This window comes from Schistocerca gregaria, chromosome 2 (assembly GCF_023897955.1).
Source record: "Schistocerca gregaria isolate iqSchGreg1 chromosome 2, iqSchGreg1.2, whole genome shotgun sequence".
Lineage (NCBI taxonomy): Eukaryota > Metazoa > Arthropoda > Insecta > Orthoptera > Acrididae > Schistocerca > Schistocerca gregaria.
Window position 1 is genome coordinate 222,382,471 of NC_064921.1, and position 21,547 is coordinate 222,404,017.

Genomic DNA, 21,547 nt, shown 5'->3' on the forward strand with positions numbered 1-21,547 from the left:
TTAGCCACCGAATGTTACACCACTTCTACAGCCGATGGACCAGGTCGTACTGCAAACATTAAAACTGATTTACAGAAACAATTTTTAAGGATGCTGATCCAAGATGATAGCATTCCTTTTGCGAACAAAACAAAAAAGACCAATGTGAAGGATGTTGTTCATTGGGCTGCTGAGGCATGGTAGAATATTTCAGAAAATACTCAGAGAAAATCGTGGAGAAAACTGTGGACATCTCTTGAATTTCAGGACAACCTAAGTGAAAATAAAGAGGAAAATCTATTACATATAATACAATCCCTGGATGTGAAGAAACTAGTGAAGGAGACGTAGGTGAGTGGATGCAGAGGATGGGGCATGTGTGGAGAACCTCACTGACACTGATTTAGTTGGTGTTGTGACGCAAGTCCAGGAAGAAGTTGACTGCTGTGACGGAAGTGACAATGAGCCTGAAAGCGAAAAAGGAGAGCTGGCGCCACACAGTGACGTTGACCTGGCGCTACGTTATTTGGAGCAACAGCCTGCTAATTTGATGTTTGAGACGATGGCGCAACTATGCGTCATATAACAGACTGTCTTCCTTACGCCAAAAAATGACTGAGTTTTTGTCATCTAAAAAATAAGGATAAAATGTCCGCAGTATTTTAGTTTTACAACTTTTCTTTCATTGTTATGCATTGTTTAAACCTAATGTTTTCTTACCAATTTTTATAATACATGTTAACTGTACTGTGTAAACTAAAATAGTGCGTCTGTACAGCAGTTTTTCCGCACCGCTTTCCGTACTTAGACTAACATTTTTCATGCTCGTATTACCGGGACTCTGCTGCACCGTCTACTAGGAGGATTCTGTAGAAATAAATCAAGGGTCATTCATGGTTACGGACGTAACATGTGTACAATTTACACTGAAGTATGGCAATAAGAAACAGTTCTATATACGAGTCGCTGGCTTTGGCGATTGACTTTAAAAATATGCGACAAACGTCGTGAAATGCTGAATGTGACGCCATATCAACGTGGATTTTTCATCGTAACACAGAAACATCCAGTAAAAAAATTAACAGCGTCGCAAAACAACCGATTACGAATATAGTAATAAAAGAAATAGTTCTTAGAACGGAAAAGGAATCGAGTAGCAATGGTGATGCGTCCTTTAAGGATCTAAGGCTGAACCTACACAAACTCCAAATAATTAGTCCATACCAAAATTAATCGGATCTGATCACGTATCCTCGTAAATGTTTTCAAATATTTTGTGTTTGAACTTCGTACATGCACCCGCCAGTATTATAATGCATCACTCCTCTAGCTTTGCATCCAATAGCAGCTCGAAATTCCATGCTTCTTACGAGCATGCGCAGTAAGCCCGTTTTTAAGCTCGTTTTTTTCACGTGGCGGACTGGGTTTCTGCAGCGTGGATACGGACGGTATTTCAGAGCTGGCGTTAGATTTGCTTCTACTTCTCGCCAGCAGGCGGATATACGACTTGGAATGAAGTCATTCAGCAGTTCCCTAACAGATAGCGCTACTTCCCATCGTCTATCACGCTAGCAGCAAGCCGGGCAGAATAAGAAACCATTTTTTATTTTATAATTCATTCAATTTAAATGTGGATGCATCATTGGGTGTTGTTAAAAGATGATATGAAAGAGCCTATATATTTTAATTGTTCCTCAGAGTAAAATATAATAGCCTTACTATTTCAAACATTGGTAGTTCCGTAACGTATCTGTAGGTTTTCATATCAATACTGGACGAGCTCATGGTGAAACCTGGGACATGAACTCTAGTTAAAATGTAGCAAGTAGTGGTAGTGATAAACTGATCGTGAATTGTATTTCGGTATACCCTGTCACGTGTTAGCTGTCATAGACAATTTGTCTTGTCATTGTTCTGTCAAGACGAAAACTGTACGTTGTGTAATATTGAAATTATCATATTGTCTGGCATGATATTGGTGGCTACCTCACTGCCATGGACGCGTTTATTTCATCACAAGATCTACAGAAATTTTTAAATAGAAAATCCTACATTCTTGTCTCGCCTTCCTTTGGGAGATAAACTCCTGGTGAAAGAACTAAAACCCGCCAAGTCTGTTAAAAATCTTTTGGAAAATGTGTAAGACGTTTCCAAACACAGTGGTACAATTCGAATCCGTGGTTAAGTGGCCACGTTGTAAAGAACAAACTTATTCGTCATTACTCTACTATCTGGAATGGGTAATGGCTGTTTTGAATGGCGTAAGCGAGGAGTAAGCGAAGAGTGTCTTCACTTTTTCTTCCGTAGGCTAAAAATGGTGAATGTACCAATTCACTTATCACAGCAGCTGCTAAATACAATTAGCTAGTTATAGTAAGAATTGACCATGCTCTGTCGGAAGCAACATGCCTGGAGGCTTTGAAATATAATCAGGAGGTTTATCGAAACAGAAATACTATGAAGAGACTTATTACCACTATCTACTTTTTAGCGCGGCAAGAGTTAGATTTTAGAGGTCATGACGAATCTGAGATGTCAATAAATAAAGAAAACTATCTACAACTTTTGGATTTCTTAGCAGAGGAAGAACCGTACATGAAAGATCATATAGCATCCGATGGAGTATTTAACGACACTTCCTCTGTCACACAGAATGAATTAATACCTTGTATTACGGATGTTGTTAAATAACAAATGTCAAGTGGAATTTAAAATAATCGACGAAACAACGGATGTCTCAACTAGAAGTGAGTGTAATTTTTCGTTCGCAAATAACGAATCAGGAGAAATAAGAGAGATTCATAGGAGTTTATGACGTATCCCAAAACCGGAATGCACAAGGCATAACCACTGCTTTGTTGCAAGTGCTAAGCAATTGGAATACTGATAAAAACAAATTCGAATCGCAAACATACGACGGCTACAGAGCAATGCTAAACGTCAGTCTGTCACCACAGAAAGATATTCCATTATCAGATTCGTTGCCAACTCAAAACCAAACTGTTTCATTCCAACGTAACCCAGGCTTCGGGCACCGCTACAAATCAGTGCTTCAACACAGACACCTTTCCAACTGTAAGATTCACATCCAAATCGTGACGTTCCATCCTAACCAAGAACTCCGGCTAAATCAGTCCATTATCGTGACGTTAAGCCGTTCTGCTGACTCACGAGATAACCGCTCTTTAGGTAATCTGGAACTCCAATAATTCCAAGACATACTTCTCTTTTTCCACCACCACCACCACCACCACCACCACCACCACCACCACCACCTCCTCCTCCTCCTCCTCCTCGACATGTACTGAATTACTATCTACAAGTCGATAACACCAACGTCAATCAATTGACACCATCAGCACCAATGCAAGAACAAGTACAGAAATGGAAAATTACGGTAATCGGGTACGAACGAGTACATGCCAGCAGCAGATCAGTATCTTCAATGGCTTAACGTCAAGAAATAAAGGATACCTAGGAAATATTTCAAAAATCCTAATAGCTCAAAAGCAAACATGAAACAAAAGTAACGAATTAATTGCAATAAATAAAATGAAAAACGGAAAATGCTCCTCCATTCCAAAATAGAAACTTAACTCTTTCTTCAATACATACATCCTAAACACACCTTCCAAAAATAAATCAGACAAGCACCTATTTTGTGGAACATTTTCCGGCACTTATCGAGTTCAGGGGGACACCCATGAACTCTTCGATTTTTTACCGATTATCGTCAATTTGACTATGCTGATCACAATGACATATTTTTTATCAGTTTGGAAACAGTAAAACAACATATTGTCATTTAATCAAAATGTAACAATACAAAAACATTATAGCAAATTTACCATACGAAATTCGGTCGAATCAGGGAAAATTCTAGTCATTACGAGTTAATAGAACTAATGCACAGAACAAACACTTAACTACACTGTTATGAATGAGGCGATTTTATCCGAGTGCTTTGATGTGCTACGATTTAACTTGAATGATATTTGCAAATAACATTCGTTGTCCGGTAAAAAAATTCGAAAAATTTCATTAAAAATATTTTTCTCTAGACATATTAAAAAGTTTTTATCAGGGATGAAAATAAATAACATCTTCGAGGTCAACGGAGTGTAACTGATCAAAAAGTGAGAAATCTTTTCGAAAATTTTGTCCCCCTGAACTCGATAAGTGCCTTTTTCCTCTAGACATCATATAAATGACTATGTAGTACTGAAAATTTCTTTTTCCCTCTCTCGATAATAATTTTTATTGTCCCCCAATACTATTCAGTTATTTGTACATGCCCCTACTTTCTTGTCCCTAAATCCAACGGAATTATCCACAGCCAAATGCATGCACCAAATTTCGTCTAATCACTTATAACTACCTCACCCATCTGACATTGATTGCCCCAGGTGATTCATCCAGCCGCTGTATAGCTTTTTACTAACTGAAACATCGTACAAGTTGTGCTATCTTTAATTACCTTAAAATCATGCCTGAAGAAGAGTGATCACCTGAATCAACTGCCCCTCACACCCATGGTCCAACAACATCATGTCTCTCTCACTTTTTAGTTTTTTTTCAAATATCGGGTCGTCAATTTCTACAATAACCCCCACCCCACTAGTTTTGTTCCTTCTCATAACAAAATTGGAACAAACTTCCCGGCAAAACGAATACCAGTTTATTACAGTTTTACGGTCTCGCTCTCTATCTCGTGAACAGCAACCCAAATAGATCTTAAAAAAGTAACAAAATAGCCAAATAGATCTTAAAAAACGTAACAAAATAGCCAAATAGATCTTAAAAAACGTAACAAAATACTTTTCATAGGAAGCCTTGATTTCTCAACCAATGTCCCTCCACGAGTAGACTGCCATACTCGATCTTTCGCACAGTGCCACATACACAAATCGCTCGTGCGTTTCTTTGACACCTTACACAATGTCATCTAGTTGCCACAAACACTACACTTAAAATAGCAAGCAATTAAATTGTAGTGTCTGACAAAACTGAAGAGCCATTGATTCCCTCAATTCATGAGAAAATTTCATAACAGTAAAACGAACGAGAGGAATATGTTATTTCTCCCAATTTCCACTACTTTCCACATCTTCAAAATCAGGAGCAGAACTTGGCCCTGCACGTGCCTCCATATTTCATGACGTCAACTAAGGAACAAGGAGTGTCACAGATGGAGCAAAATCTCCACTTTTCACGGAATGACCTTCAAATGTTGCCTTTACGATAGCGTAAGACGTCCACAAATTTAAGGTGAAACCACGTTTGACTTACACAGTTGATTGAAACTCTTATTATTAATAATAATCTGCATTTAACAATTACAATAGGGAATGTTTCCGTGTCTCATCATTTACAAAGTAAGCAGGTTTACCTGTGAATCTTAGAAGTCAGCAGTCAAGCACACGACCATTTCTGTATTCGCAGGACACTGTGCAATCTTGTTTTACGTTATTTTTACGGTGTTTAAGAACTGATTTTCACCCGCATTTGCAACATCGAATACCCTGATCTTATTTTCACTTCCATATCACTAGCGCCGAATAAAATTTCATATAAAAATGAGAGATTGGTACGCACAACGGCAAACAATATTCTAAATCTTCTTCACTCGTTTCCACAGTGCTTAAAATGGTTTTTGGCACAGCTCCCGAGTCATTCCCATGGAGATCGTATTACTAGATCAAATACACATTTCAGATAGGGGAAAGCATTTGAAAATATCTTTCTGACACTGTTATTAGCGAAAGCTTTGTAATATTTACTATGTAAAACAACTTGCGTGCGCACTGCAAAAATTATGATGACAACTGTAAACAATCTCCACGTAAACAATTTGTTTGGGACATTTAACATGGCGGCGTTGGCTTTAAAACAACGTAAAAGTTAATCTGTAGCGCCGTCTCCCCTTTAGTCGTACCTCCAGGTTCATTATACGCAGCTGTAGTTATTCCGAGACAATTTCATGGTGCATTTTGAGAAAACTTCTTAGAACGTAATCAACATTTACACACAGATATGAACAGTGAAAATCTACTTACAAATAAAAAACACAAACGTGAAATTCTACTTATGCTATGAAATCCCGTTTCAGCTCTACCAATATTTGTGACAGTGTGTGTAGCGAAGGGGTCCTTCATGTATTTCTAAGGTACTAACTCAAACTTCTATAAAGTTGCCTGGAGTATGTAATAGAAACGGAGCAGTCAGCGGACCACAAACTCATCTTCGTTGATACATTAATCCGACAAAGCAAACATGGTGCCGTACCACCAGTCATAGGATGTAACATCTGTCACGTCGCATCGTATAGCTGCTTTCAAAACAGTGCGTTGATTCAGCACATAAAGACTTCACAGAAAAAAACAATTGCGGCCAGAACAAATGACTTATCATGAATATCTTTGAATACTAGGTGAAAACGACAAAATTCCAAGAAAAAGTGACGGAAACAGTGCTAAAATTTGGTGTTTCATATGACGGCTGATAGTCAACGTAGGTAAGAAAGCAGTGAGTGGGAAAATGAAAGCTGGTGTATGTTCTAGACTAAAGAGCAAAGGAAGAAAAGTCTTCATGGTTTTACTGAAAATATGATGTATTATGAGGCAGTATTCTCTGTTACAGTGAAGAATGGAAGGAAAAGAGTCAGTAGGCACTTGGTACATTAGCGAGCCTTGAGGGATAGCAAAGAGTATGTCACAGTTTAATTGCTGTGTATGCGTATGATGGCAATGATATAATTACCAGTTTTTCTGATACAGGACTCTGAAACGAGAAAAAGTCGGATTAGACTTGTAAATGGAAAAAAGCGCTTTAGATAATAGGTGAGGATCAGTTTTTCCCAAGATTGCTATCTGAAAGCATTTTCGTCTCCTATAAATCGAGCTACAAGAAGGGAATTAAAGATCTCTTTTCGTATATTTTACGTGAGCCTTCTAAGACACACATTATACAATTATCAAAAATGGAACTTACAATGCTTTTGCTGTTATTAAGTTAGATGTGAGGAAACTGGAAGATCATGTTAGAAATGTGTAGAATTATAACTCGACAGCAAACGCCTAAATGGACAGTGCTATTACAATTGTCAGACTATGCAGATACACTCATTACTGTCATTCGCTGCTGCATCGCCTGCAACCCTGCCGCAGATTGGATGGCGTTTTAAGAGCTGGTTTTCGAATATAATGCATGACAATGTTTCACTTTAAACCACAGCGTTCTCTCTCTCTCTCTCTCTCTCTCTCTCTCTCTCTCTCTCATATAATGACGTAAACACGACGATGGCGGCACTGCGTACGGCCCCACAGCTGTTCTTGAAAGCAATTAGTCATCTTTGTAATTTATCATAAATATAGGTGTTGCAGTGATTGTGTTCGGATCAGCTGCAAGAAGTTGCTTGTAAATTAACAGCCTTAAGTTCTACATCTACATCCGTACACGGCTGACTATTGTGGGTGTATGGCAGATGGTACTTGCAAATGGAACACAGAGAATTTTTCCCATTCCAGCCACGTATGCAGAGCACGAAGAATGACTTCATAAATACCTCTGAGCTCGCCCAAAGCAGTGTTGGCTTCGCGTCACCTAGGGAAATATTGCGTTGTAGTATGTTCCAAGGTTCCTCACTTAATATTCGTTCTCGAAACTTTGTACATCCCTTTCGCATCTGCCCTGAAGCGTCCGCTGGTTCAGGATTTTTTTTTCTTTCAGTGTTTCAAACAGAACCTGTGACCATTCAGGCTGGCCGTCCGTCCTCCTACACGCTGAGTATCCCCAGTTGCTCTCTGTTGCGTGGGTCCCACATGCTTCAGCAAAATTCAAATTGAGGGAACAAAAATTATAAGACAAAAAGCAATAATAACGAACCATTACGGTACTACCATGGACAAAAGTAATCCGTTTACTAGCTGTGACACGCAAGAATCAGGCTTTCGCCTTCGACGATTTCGTTGAACCTGCACGAGTTGGCTATTTTCACACATTATCGAAGTTTGGCGATACATCACACTCGGAAAATGAAGTACATTTCAAAAATTGTATAATTCCTGTTGCATTATTACGCGAATTTACACTCGCCGTCGGTAAATTTCTGTTTTAGTGTGTGGGATACAAGAGTATCTTACCCATAGTGCAGTTCGTATCCCAGCGGGGAATATTTTCGCAGGGAAAAATACTTTTTTTTCACAATCAAATAATTTGCTATTCTTTTGCATAGTTTTCAAATGCCATTTGATATTCAGATTTTCAGAATAAAATATTCATTTTGCTGTGGAATGTGAGATGACACGAAACTTCCCGCCAGATTAAAACTTCGTGCCAGACCGGGACTCGAACCCACGAACTACGCCTTCAGCGGGTAAGTGCTCTATCGACTTAACCTAGAACAAAGAAACCAGGGTTCGTGTCCCAGTGTGGCACATAGTGTCAACTCGACATAAGTTTTGTGGGTGTGGTGCCGCGTCATATTGTATAAAACTGCTGCTGGAGAAAAACCAACGTTTCGACCACGGTTGCAGCAGCCTCTTTCTGGGTCTATTGGTGCGTTCTAGCTATGTGGTGTTCCTTATATTTTGTTTTTACAGTTCACAGCGCATGCCATTACGTCATAATTTTGAAAGATAGCTTATTTCATTGTGCATTTAAGGAAGGAGGAGAGGGAACCTTCATTTTAATAAGTTACTGCCGTGGAGAGAGAGCGTAACGTCTGTTGTCTATTGGCTCTTGTATTATGTGCCATGATTGGTGGTCACCGGAGAATGAGGAGTTGGCTCCCGTTTACCGAATGCTGGATGTCGGCTGCACAGCGGCAGTTACTCGCCGGTAGTGCTCGCACCTCGTCGTGACAGTGCGGTCTGTTGGGCTCTGATTGCTGGCAGCCAAGACTGGACAAGCCTGAGTCCGTCCTCTGCTCATCCAAATACTTAAACACCATACGAACATCAATAGAGAGGATGGACTCGGGCTTTCCCCGACTTGGCTGCCAGCAATCAGAGCCCAACAGACCGAATTGTCAACTCGAGGCGCGAGCAGTACCGGCGAGTAACTGCCGCCGCTCGGCTGACGTCTAGAATTTGGTAAACAGGAGCCAACTCCTCATTCTCCGGTGACCACTAATCATGGCACATAATAGAAGACAACAGAGGTTGCGCTCTCCCTCCTCCGCAGTAAACTATTAAAATGAAGGTTCTCTCTCCTTCCTTAAGTGACCAAAGGAATAAGCTATCGTTCAAAATTATGACGTAATGGCATGCACTGTGAACAGTAACAACAAAATAAAAGGGACTCTGCATAGCTAGAACGCAATGGTAGAACTAGGAGGAGGCCGCTGCAGCCGTGGCCACAACGTTGGTTTTATCCAGCAGTAGTTTTATACAGTTTGACGCGGTATCGTATCCAGAAAACTTTTACTTTGACTGACTATGGCCGAGGAAGCCTACGCAATTATGATGATGATGATGATGATGATGATGATGATGATGATGATGATGATGATGATGATGATGATGATGATGATGATGATGATAGGATTGTGGGGCATTCAACTACGCGGTTATCAGCGCCCGTACAAGTTCCCAACCTATACTGATGAGGACAACACAAACACCTAGTCATCTCGAGGCAGGTGAAAATCCCTGACCCCGCCGGGAATCCAACCTGGGACCCCGTGCTCGGTGCAATTATAATAGTTTCAGTTCTTCAGATATTCGACATTTCAGCTCAGAAGGAAACAAAAACTTGTCGTAAGATGCATGGGAGACATAGTCTCATCACAGGGTCCATCCACGTGACCAAACGAAAGAATCAAGGGCCCACCGCGGACGAGTTTAATCTTTTCTGGCCACCTGAGCACGATTTCCAGCGGAACAGCCCCTCAGTTATACCAGTAATTGGATAGCGTTGTGACATACTGAATGATGCTTCCCCGCTTTCGCTGTATATGGAATACGAAGGGTGTTTGAAAAGTCTGTGCCAAAATATAAACTACTTACTTGTTTGGGGTAAACCTTTTTTAAATTTTTCCACATAGTCTCCTTTTCGACTTATACACTTCGTCCAACGCTGTTCTAATTTGTTGAGCCCTTCCGAATAACAGGAATTGCCCAAGTCTGCAAAATAGCTGTTAGTTCTTGCAATCACCTCCTCGTTTCAATAAAATCTTTGTCCCGCCAGCCATTTCTTCAAATTGGGGACAAATAGTAGTCCGAGGAGCCAAGTCTGGAGAATAGGGGAGATGTGAAAAGACTTGGAATGCTATTTCCAATAATTTTGCGGCCACAACTGCAGAGGTGTGTGCTGGTGCATTGTCATGATGGTAAAGGACTTTCTTGCGGTGCAATCGCCGTCGTTTTCCTTGCAGCTCTGTTTTCAAACTGTCCAGTAACGATGAATAATATGCACATGTAATAGTTTCACCGTTTTCCTGATAGTCGATGAGGATTATCCCTTGCGAATCCCAAAAGACAGTCGCCATAATCTTTCCGGCCGAAGGAATAGTCTTCGCTTTTTTTGGTGCAGATTCTTCCTTGGTGACCCTTTGTTTAGATTGTTGTTTGGTCTCAGAAGTATAGTAATGTATCCACGTTTCATCCACAGTGACGAAACGACGCTTAAAGTGCTGCGGATTCTTCCTGAACAGCTGCGAACCCTCCTTCCAACACTTCACACGATTCCCTTTTTGGTCAAGCGTGAGCAATCGCGGAACCCATCTGGCGGATATCTTCCTGATGTCCAAATGTTTATGCAAAATATTATGACCCGTTCATTTGAGATGCCCCCAGCACTAGCAATCTCACGCAACTTAACTCTTCTGTCATTCATCATCATATCGTGGATTTTATCACTGATTTCTAGAGTTGTAACCTCCACATGGAGTCCAGAACGTTCACCATCACTTGTGGCCATATGGCCACTCCGAAAATTTTGAAACCACTTAAAAACTGTTCTAACCGAAGGTGCAGAGTCACCGTAATGTTTATTAAGCTTCTCTTTAGTCTCCTGGGGCGTTTTGCTTTTCATAAAGTAATGTTTAATCACCACACGAAATTCTTTTTCGTCCATTTTTTTGACTGTCACTCGACTTCCTTGATTCACACGAATTCCAAACACACAGAAATAGACCAATATGGCTGAAACTTGGTGTGCGTTCTTCCCAAAGATGCTACTAACTAAACATGACCTCGATACGCGCAGGTGGTGCCATTTCTCGAAATTGGCGCGATCTTTTCAAACGCCCCTCGTAAGTCTCCGAAACGGTGTGTCTTTTAACGTCACACTTCGGCTCCCTTGGTTACCGAAGCACGCAGTATACGAGCACAGGCAATCTGCCCACGTTCGAATTCACTCAGTTCCGACATATCGCACTCACAACTACGCAGGACAGTGTTATGACACTTGCAATGTAGTGAGAACATGGCGCAGGTGCCATTCGTTGTCAAATACAACGGCGCAATCTGCAGGCTCAATTAGAACCTACATGTATGTACTTGCATCCATTTCTCGCAGAGTTTCCATATTTTTGTCGAATCCCTGTATACGTAATGCCCCAGAAAGCTCGAATGTTGTAATTAATTTCTTGACCAGAAGGTGATGTGTAGACCGGAAATATTAGCAACTTAATTGAGTTTTTGGCAGTAGTTGATACGGCTTTCGTGAAAGAAGTGATCATATTTTATTCCATTTTTCAGCCTCGGAATGCACAAATTGTCACACCTGATTTCTGCTTCCAGAAACGTCGACGTTTAGAATTTAGATATGGTTAAAAACGGAAGGAGGGGATAGTAAAATACTGAGCAACTAAATTACACATTGAAATGCTTGTAGGAAGTTTAAATTTGATTGTAATTTAGATCCTTAGCATTTTACTACTTTTTTCTTGGTTTTTAAGCTTCAATTGATTACTTTCTAAGAGGTTTAAAACTGGTTATGTTAGTTTGTGTGGTTCGACATATCGCACCAGCCGTAATCTTCGTAAGTTTCAACAAAGAGTTGCGCTCTTGTTTGTCGATGACGCACTAAGATGTGCGTGCATAATGTTCCCTTGGTAAGATTCTTTCCCTCTCTGTACCGTATTTGGACATTCCATGGAGGTTACTGCGCTACGCTCGTGACCGAACTGTTTATGTACTCCTGGATTCGCTCTGCGGACCCCATTTATTAGTGTCGGATTGTACATGTGTAATGGCATACTGCCGACGTGATTGTTCCCAGTAGTTGTTTTGCGAATAGGAATCAAAGTTTCGTCGTCAGTGCTTACGTACTACCTGAGTCTCCATCTTTAGCATAGCATTGCTGAAACGTCTTTCTGCGCCCATAAAACTCTTTAGCATTCGCATGCAAATCTACGAAGAAGCCGCTTCACGTGAATTTGACTGTACTCTATATGAGCTGTAACAATTCCTGCAATAACTATATGCGTAAAAAATATGTAGTTTTTTTTACTAACGTCAGTAACAGTCATAGATAGATTATTTGTAACGACTAAGAGTCTTCGTGTTCTTCCTTCATGCTTTCTACCTCCACGATCTCAAATTTTCCCGCCATCCCGAACTGAGGACTCACGAATAACATCCTCGCATTCTATTTTATCATATGTAATTGACATAGAGCTCACATTTTAAGTGGCAGTGCTTTCAGTTACCCACAACATTTTTATTTCCCATTGAACCATAATCAGCCACTGAAAGCGGAACATAACCTAGGATTGTGATAACTTATTGAGGTCGAGCTGACTCCCAACAGCAGCTAACCAAGCAATCACACTCTTTATGGGGCACGAGTATCTACTAGTCCCTAGAAATGCTACATAGCTTGGAACATTAAATGCTCTATACGTCGTGAATAAAGTAGAAATTGCGTCTTTGGCAGGAATATCATTCACAGATTGTGCTGTACTGTGGGTAGCAGTAAGCACACGGGACAAAAAAAAATAACTCTGTTCCAGGAGATAGCACGCTAATATACTGTGAACACATTCTGCATCCTTGGTAGGAGGGGCATTCAATAAATAACGCAACCCATTTTTTTTTTGGCCAATTTAGGTTGGAAAAAATGTTAATTTGTTGAGGGACATAGTGGAATATTCCCGCTTTAGTTCCTACAGTTTTATAAAGTTTAGATAGGTGGTAGCACTAGACGTAGCCTTCAAAATGCCGTGTGTAACGGGCGAGCGTTCCAAAAAGAGCTGTCATTGAGTCTCTTTTGGCTGAAAACCAGAGAATCGCAGATATTCGTAGGCGATCGCAGAACCTTTAGGTAGCCCGCGTGCCCGCAGGCCGCGCACAGCCGTGAGTTCTGCATTGTTGGAAAGTTCGGACACACTCATCCGAGGTGATCTACAGATCACAATCAGACACCTCGCTAAAGAAAAGTCATTTTTTGTAGTGCTGGCACATTCATTCATCCATCCAGCTGGGGTACCCAGATGTGAGTTGAGACATGGGACGCACGCTCAAGAATACTTCAACTCAATAAACACAAGGCAATAATTACCAACTAAACACAAACTCGGGCTCGTAATTTCCAACAGATTTTATTTACCAATACCCCAGAATAATATATATATAATTCCTCTAGAATCTGAAACATTACTAAACAGACAAAATGTCTACGGGCGTCAAAACCCACCCCAAGCAACAAATGATGTTAAAAGCCTCTTCACATCAATCTTGAGAACCCTACAAACAATAAATTCTTTTCCGAGAAAACTCCCATAGAAGCAGAACACCTTTTAAGACATAACAGCAGAAACAACTCAAAATTTCTCTCTCAGAATCAAATATTACAAACCCAGTACAATGAAAAGCCTCTTTCAGGTATTACAAGATTACGGTGATACGTTATGGCACATCAGAAGTGAGGAAAAAAAAAGGCTCGAGTCTGAGTGAAAGCTGAAAGAGAGTCGGTGAAGGAGAGACGGACGCCTTGACGTCATCAAATACTCAAATTCGCCGGAGAACTGGAGTCTACTAATAAATACAGCGACCGCGCTATCGATTACAATTCAAACTGGCGGCCGCCAAGACTTCGTCCCCCAGTTAAAACGACCAGCTACAACGGACGACGCGCACCGCTGATTATACACTGAAACAACAACAACAAGAAAACTACAGAGCAACTGGGCAGTATCCTGAGTAACAATCCTTAAAACATTAGAAAAATTTCAAAAACAGGAATACGGACACAAGAGACCCACAAGCATTCTTACTTTTCAACTTAACCCACACTGAAATAATATATCAGATGCAAAATATTATCACGCAATGAGCCTTTCGCAGGAGTAGATCATCTGTTTTTCACAAACAGCTTATATTATTCCTGCTCCTCTCTCATCGCCTCCATACCATCACCTGCACATCGTGCACCTTCCTGATGCTGCCTATGTTCTCAACATACTCAATGGAAAGAACTTCAACTTGCTCCAAATTTTATGTCGGCGAGGCACAAGTAGACAACCTCCAGTCCTCTGCAAGTCTACCATTTCACACAGGTAACCACTGTTCAATATTTTGTGCACCAATGGTCAATACGAAACAGATAACATGGGCGTCCAAACACTGGGAGAGCCGTTAATGTTTGCTTCTGTACCATATCAGATTGCAGGCCGATACCTTCCAAGCGACCTTCACACGTTTACCAGCACAGACGAGACCATAGCGCTCTCACTGGACGCAGTAGACGCCCGCCGACTGCACGCGCGTCTCCGTCCGTAGCCCCGCTGTCCACATGAGTGTAAGAAGCAGAGCGTGCGCAAAAGAGCGACCACCGCCAATCAGCCTGCAACTGATCGAAACCAGCTATCACCCCACAGCGACGTGGCTTAAATAACCGAAAATCGACCAAAGAGGGGAAACCGCGACCACGCGAGGCAGATTCGATCGCAGAGGTCTTACATCATTACAGAGAAGCGACTGGCGCCAACGGAGCCACGTATCACTATCAGTCTGGCTTTAGGAAAGGTAAAGGCGCGAGAGGCAATTCGGACTTTGCGGTGGATAATGGAAGCGAGACTAAAGAAAAATAGACACGTTCACAGGATTTGTCCACCTGGAAAAAGCGATCGACAATGTAAAATAGTGCAAGACGTTCGAAATTATGAGAACAGGAGTAGGCTATAGGGAGAGAAGGGTAATATACAACACGTGCAAGAGCCAAAAGGGAATAATGAGTGTGGACGACCAAGAACGAAGTGCTCGGATTAAAAAGGGTGCAAGACAAGGATGTAGTCTTTCGATCCTACTGTTCAATCCGTACATCGACGAAACAATAATAGAAGTAAACGAAAGATTCGGGAGTAGAATTAACACTGAAGGTAAAAGTAAAAGGATACCAATGACACGATTGGCGGATGACATTGCTACCCTGAGTGAAAGTGAGGAAGCATTTCAGATGCACTGAATGGAATGAACCTTCTAATGAGTACAGAATATAGATTGAGAGTAAATCGAAGAAAGACGAAAGTAAAGAGAATTAGCAGAAATGATAACAGAGAGAAACTTAACATGAGGATTGCTGCTCACAAAGTTAAGGAGTTCTGATTGCTAGACGGCAAAATAACCAATGACGTACAGAGCAAGGAGGACATCAAAAGCAGACTAGCACTGGCAAAAAGGGCATTCCTGGCCAAGAGAAGTCTACTAGTTTCAAAAACAGGCCTTTACTTTGAGGAAGAAATTTTTGAGAATATACGTTTGGAGCACAGCTTTGTATGGTAGAGAAACATGGGCTGTTGGAATAGTGGAACAGAAGAGAATCGAAGGATTTGAGACGTGGCGCTACAGACGAATGTTGAAAATTAAGTGGGCTGATAAGGTAAGGAATGAGGAGGAGGTTGCGTGTAGAATCGGAGAGGAAAGGAATGTGCGGTGAACTGACAAGTAGAAGGGACAGGATGGTAGGACATCTATTAAGACATCAGAGAAAGAGTGTCATGGTACCAGAGGGAACAGTAGAGGGAAAAAACTGCAGATAAATTGGGAGAGATGAAGCAAATAGAGTACGCAGGGTGCAAGTTACTCTCAGATGAAGAGGTTGGCAGAGGAGAGGAATTCGTGGCGGGCCGTATCAGACCCATCAGGAGACTGATGATTCGAAAAAGGCGTATCGGACGGTAACTCCAGCGTCGTTCAGAAACAGCGTTAACCGTTCCTATATTGTCTGACCACGTGCAACAGACACGGAATTCCATCCCCGAAACTGACACTTTGGCTCCTGTATGGCAAAGAGCATGCACGTCTGCATGATTGAATTGAACGTTGTGTCGGTTACATTAGTTATCGATGTACCACCATTTCATATTTGCAGTGGCTTTTCTCGCGCTTTTTGCCTCCCTACTGATTCTGCAGATATCAAGTCAATAAGAGTTCTTCCCACGTTCGGCTCAATATGTCTCTATCAATATGTCCAAAAGCATTGTTATGTGAGCTCGCAGTTCTGGTAAATTTCTTGATAGAGGGGGCGTAAACACTTGATGTTTCACGTAACACTCGAGAACATAGCATGAGTTTAGATCGAGAGAATGTGGAGACCGTGATACTAATTATCCCCACCAGGATCCATCCAATGGTTTCTCAATTTTCCGTTTAAGAATTCACGATCGATTAAAGCGAGATTGAGCACCATTGTTTTTGTAGATGAAGTCCACACTATAGGTTTCCAGTTGTGGGACGAGCCAGTTTCCTAGTATGTCCAGATGGACGCGGTCTCTAACGATATTTTCGCAGAAGAAAAAGGGACTGTAAACTTTAAACAGTGAGACTGTTCGGAATACATTAACTTTCGGTGAATATCGAATGTGCAGCACCATAGCGTGGTGATTCTGTCCCCAAGATAAACATATTGTCTGTTCACTGAGCCATTCATAAAAAAGTTGCTGAAATGTTGAAGATGAGTTTCTCACAAAATCCTTTCTCCTTCATAACCTGTTGCAACTGTACCGAAAATTCGAAGCTTCTGACTTTTTTCACCGGGAGTCAGGGCTTGTAGCAATTGCAAGCGGTAAGGCTTCAGCATCAGTCGTTTTCTTAAGGTCTTCCAAATGGTTGGTTATAGTATGTCCAGCTCTCTGCTCGCTCTGTGCGTCGACTTCTGAGGGCTACTCCCGAATCCCGCCCGCACGCTGTCTGTAGTATCTTCGCTCACTGCAGGCCGATCTGTTGATTTCCCCTTGTAGGGGCATCCAGAATTTGTAAACTGCCCGTATCTTGGCCAAATGGAGTTGGTGGATCTTTGTTGAACTTCAGAACGAAATGTCGTTGCCATGTCACGGTAAACTGATGTGAATGCATTTCAAGCACAATATACACTTTCTCGGCGCCTGACGCCATTTGCCAAACTGCTCACCGCTGCGCTCTCGTGGCAGAACTTTTTAAGTTTTCTGTGTGTGTGTGTGTGTGTGTGTGTGTGTGTGTGTGTGTGTGTGTGTGTGTGTGTGTGTGTGTGTGTGTGTGTTGAGTTTTCTGACAATATATCAACTAATGTTACTACAACGAATTTATTAAAATCACATCAGTCATTTATAACAACACTGCATTTGTCTGGTTGTATTATTTTCTACGTGCACGACTACACATGATTCGGTTTGTGTCTGCAACGTTCTTTTTCCAGATGCCCATCTTTTATGGTCAGCCTGGCGATCCAGAGAAAGAGAAGAAAATGATGGCAGCTTTCGAGACGTTCGACAAGCTCCTGGACGGTAAAGACTGGGCTACTGGCAGCCACGTCACCATTGCTGATTATGCCCTCGCTGTCACCGCCAGCAGTGCTGAGGTAATTGCGTGCATGTTCTCCTGAAAACCAGACTAAGCAGAGCAATTTCCAGATAAAGGAATTTTAAAAATTGCCTTGCTGAATTTTAAAAATGGCCTTGCTAGTGTCTGCGATTAGCGACTAGAATCTGTTTCATCACACTGAATACAGCTTAGGTGTTTGCGGTTTAAAAGACTCCATTCAGAACAAGAAAGTAGCAGAAATGTATAAACGCAATGGACGAATCTGAGCTATTCATAATGACAGTCATGTGGAAATACAGTAAGGTATTAGTCATTTTAATCGAGGAGGTTCTACGCAGAATCGGAGAGGAAAGGAATATGTGGAAAACACTGATAAGGAGAAGGGACAGGATGATAGGACATCTGCTAAGACATGAGGGAATGACTTCCATGGTACTAGAGGGAGCTGAAGAGGGCAAAAACTGTAGAGGAAGACAGAGATTGGAATAAGTCAAGCAAATAATTGAGGACGTAGGTATCAAGTGCTACTCTGAGATGAAGAGGTTAGCACAGGGGAGGAATTCGTGACGGGCGGCATCAAACCAGTCAGTAGACTGATGACAAAACGCATTGATGGGTTCTGGACATTGGAGGACACCCAACGTACTCAAAAACCTGTAAACTGACTAATCAGTGCAACAGGGAAAATATTTAGTCAATCAGTGTGACTTCATGTACCAAGATAGCAGCAAGTTTGTTTCAAAGTTTTGGTCACGCAGTAAGTATGCACTGCGCGGGCTTGAGAGCTTGTCTACAGATTTTCATTTGTTCCTCAACCTGAAATAGTATGCAGGACTTAAACACTTCGGTGATCATACTGAGCAGGATAATATTGTCAAAAAATTGTTTTCAAAGCTCAGCAAAAAGTTTATGAATTAAGAAATAACTTGTATGATGCTGTTAATTTATATGTAGCTGCATAAGCAACAGCCTTCAAAGGGTTCCAGTGAAGTGCAGTTAAATACAACTAAGTTAACTGTTTCGAATTTTTTGTGTAACAGACAATTTTGTCTCTGGAAATCATCGTACAAAAGAGGAAGGGTGGACTTTCTAAGCTTCGCCCTATCCTATTGACTTGACCCATCATTAATATTAGGACTTTGATTTTATTAAACAACAACTAAGGAATATTTTGTTTTGTAGCGTGTATCAGAATACCTTTCAGAATTGCCTGCATACCGGAATTATCCATAGTAGTTAATCAGTGCATAATTTTATGTTGCAGTGGTCAGGAGTGGATCTCAAGGCATACAGCAACATTTGCAGATGGCTGGATCGTGTGAAGAAAGCTATTCCCTGCTTCGACGAGATAAACAATTCATCATTTGCTGCTTTAAAGGAACTGTTACAGAAACTGACAGAGAAACTCGCAGAGATGTCGGTCAACAAACAATAAATGGATTATATATTAAATATTTAGGCTGCTCTAAGAGCAGTAATTACATCATCAGTAGCTGATAAGAATCCTTCAATAAAAATAGATATTTTTGTATGACGAGATCTCGTACAATGTTTACTATTTATAGATGACAACAAAAGGTAGTATAGATCGGGCACTATATCGTGGCAGTTTTAGATGGCGGTGTTTTGATATTTGGTTGTTGAAGTATATCTCACAGCTTTTACAGCTGTGCCAACCATTACAGAATACCTCGTATGTTCGCAGATTTGTTTTGCTTTGTGTTGCGCGTAGTTTGTTGCTCGTCTCGTATTGTGAAATGAGTGAAGACGCTGCCACAGGTCTATTACGGGGTCCGAATAAGACTCCCGCGACCCCTAAAAGGAAAGGGAGATTCTTAATACGAAGTGGTGATCGCAAAATAATACATGACGTACTAGAGTTCTGCGGGATGGAAAAGGAAAGCATAAAGCTGCTACACCGTATCACTCAAGCCTGTAAGAGAGCTGACACTTAAACTGGCAAAGGTATACCAAACGTAGATAGGATTAGAAAGTTTGCAAGTTCTCATCCACTCGAATCGCCTGGTACACCAGAAAAGAAATGGTCGGTTTTAGTGCTAATTAGTACTACAGACGAGTAAACCTTCCAACAAGGCAGCTACTAGGTTCAAATTACTTTATTTTTATTTTATTTCACTTAGAAAGAGACCCTGTGAAATTCAAAAAGAAGTCGAAGATTTCAGCAAATTAGTTATAAGGAATACGAACGCGGAGTTCTATACACGACAGACAGGACTTGGAAGCGTGGCAAAACTACTTCTAGTGCTGCATGAGAAGGTAAAATTGAAGACAGGGCAGCACCTCATTAAAAGCTTTGCTTAAGTCGATGTGATTCGAAACTTCCTGGCAGATTAAAACTGTGTGCCGGACCGAGACTCGAACTCGGGACCTTTGCCGTTCGCGGGAAAGTGCTCTACCATCCAAGCTACAAAAGCACGACTCACGCCCCCGTCCTCATAGGAGATGAGGTACTGGCTGATGTAAAGCTGAACGCAACTGAACTGGGATGCGCGAAAATAAACGTTATGTGAGGGAGCACAAAGGCTCTGGCAACAAGTCTGTAGCCAAACTGACAGACGATGCCTTCAATTGTCACTTTAAGCTTTTGGGAAGGGTACTTGCAGAGAAGTGCAAGAGGCAGAGCATGATTACATGAGGCGCGATGTAGTAATGGACATTACAATTGACAATCATATAAGACGTGCTAATGCCTCCAGCTAGGACTCATTTAATAGACACGCAGTGGAACGTGAGAGCTCGTCCCGCACAGACTAAGCATACGGACACGGCCGAAAGTGGCCTTGAGAGTGACTAAAATAAATCGTCAAACTGTTTCATGCCCTATGTAAATGTTATATGTTTAATTATAGTGATTTTCTATCAGAAATGTTTATCTGTAATTTTATGTCATTTCTGATAACTGTTGGGCACTTTGTAGCAATAGATATCTTCACTGGTATTATCATTCACAATCAGCCTGCTACAGATCAGCTTTTGCTGAATCGCGAAACATGGGTGCAAGGAGGTGGGGGCTTCCCCCCCCCTCCCCCCCCCCCCCCCCTGGTCATCTCTTCTGCCCCCTACCTGCCGTAGTCATCCCTTGTTTACGCTCACGTCCGACTGCCACGATATAGTGTCAGAGTAATAATACCCATACTGCTACTGGTACATTTTAAAACATGTAAAGTGTACGCACTGTATTTTTCGTGCCGGCTGGTGTGGCTGTGCGGTTCTAGGCGCTTCAGTCTGGTACCACGTGACCGCTACGGTCACAGGTTCGAATCCTGCCTCGGGCATGGATGTGTGTGACGTCCTTAGGTTAGTTAGGTTTAAGTAGTTCTAAGTTCTAGGGGAAAGATGACCTCAGATGTTAGGCCCCATAGTGCTCAGAGCCATTTGAACCATTTTGTATTTTTCGTCTTTTGCACGTGGTATGCAATTTGTCTTACGATATCATCGAAAGCATGCTTCACGAGTGAGAGCAATGCTCGTTGCACATCAGATAACAACTAATCACAATATCTGCATATAATATCGAGTGATCAAAAGGCTTGGCTACTTTCTGCAACGAAACTTGTCACAATGATATAAACGAACTAGATATTCGTGTAACCTGGTTATATTCATATTCAGAAGCTCAGTCACATCAAGAATGTCTCACTAACGCTGTGGGGAGGTAACTCACTTATGTGGAAGCCTGCCTGCGAAACACTGAAAGCTTTCCTAATTTGTGCACATCGTAAGTGCAAAGAAGACAAGACCCACGTAACTATACAATTAATCAAGTAACACAAGACGCATAGCGAATCGCACAATCGCGAGCT

At 41.5% G+C, this 21,547-nt stretch overlaps 1 protein-coding gene across 1 annotated transcript in view; it reads left to right on the top strand.

Annotated features, from left to right (window-relative positions):
- LOC126336722 (glutathione S-transferase 1-1-like) overlaps nt 1-19,260 on the top strand; it is an 89,478-nt gene extending 70,218 nt beyond the window's left edge. Inside the window, exons 5-6 of the mRNA XM_050000705.1 lie at nt 17,599-17,760; nt 18,988-19,260. Coding sequence (XP_049856662.1) covers nt 17,599-17,760; nt 18,988-19,158 — 333 coding nt within the window. The 3' untranslated portion in view covers nt 19,159-19,260. The remainder of the gene's footprint in view (nt 1-17,598; nt 17,761-18,987) is intronic.
- Nucleotides 19,261-21,547: the final 2,287 nt, after the last annotated feature.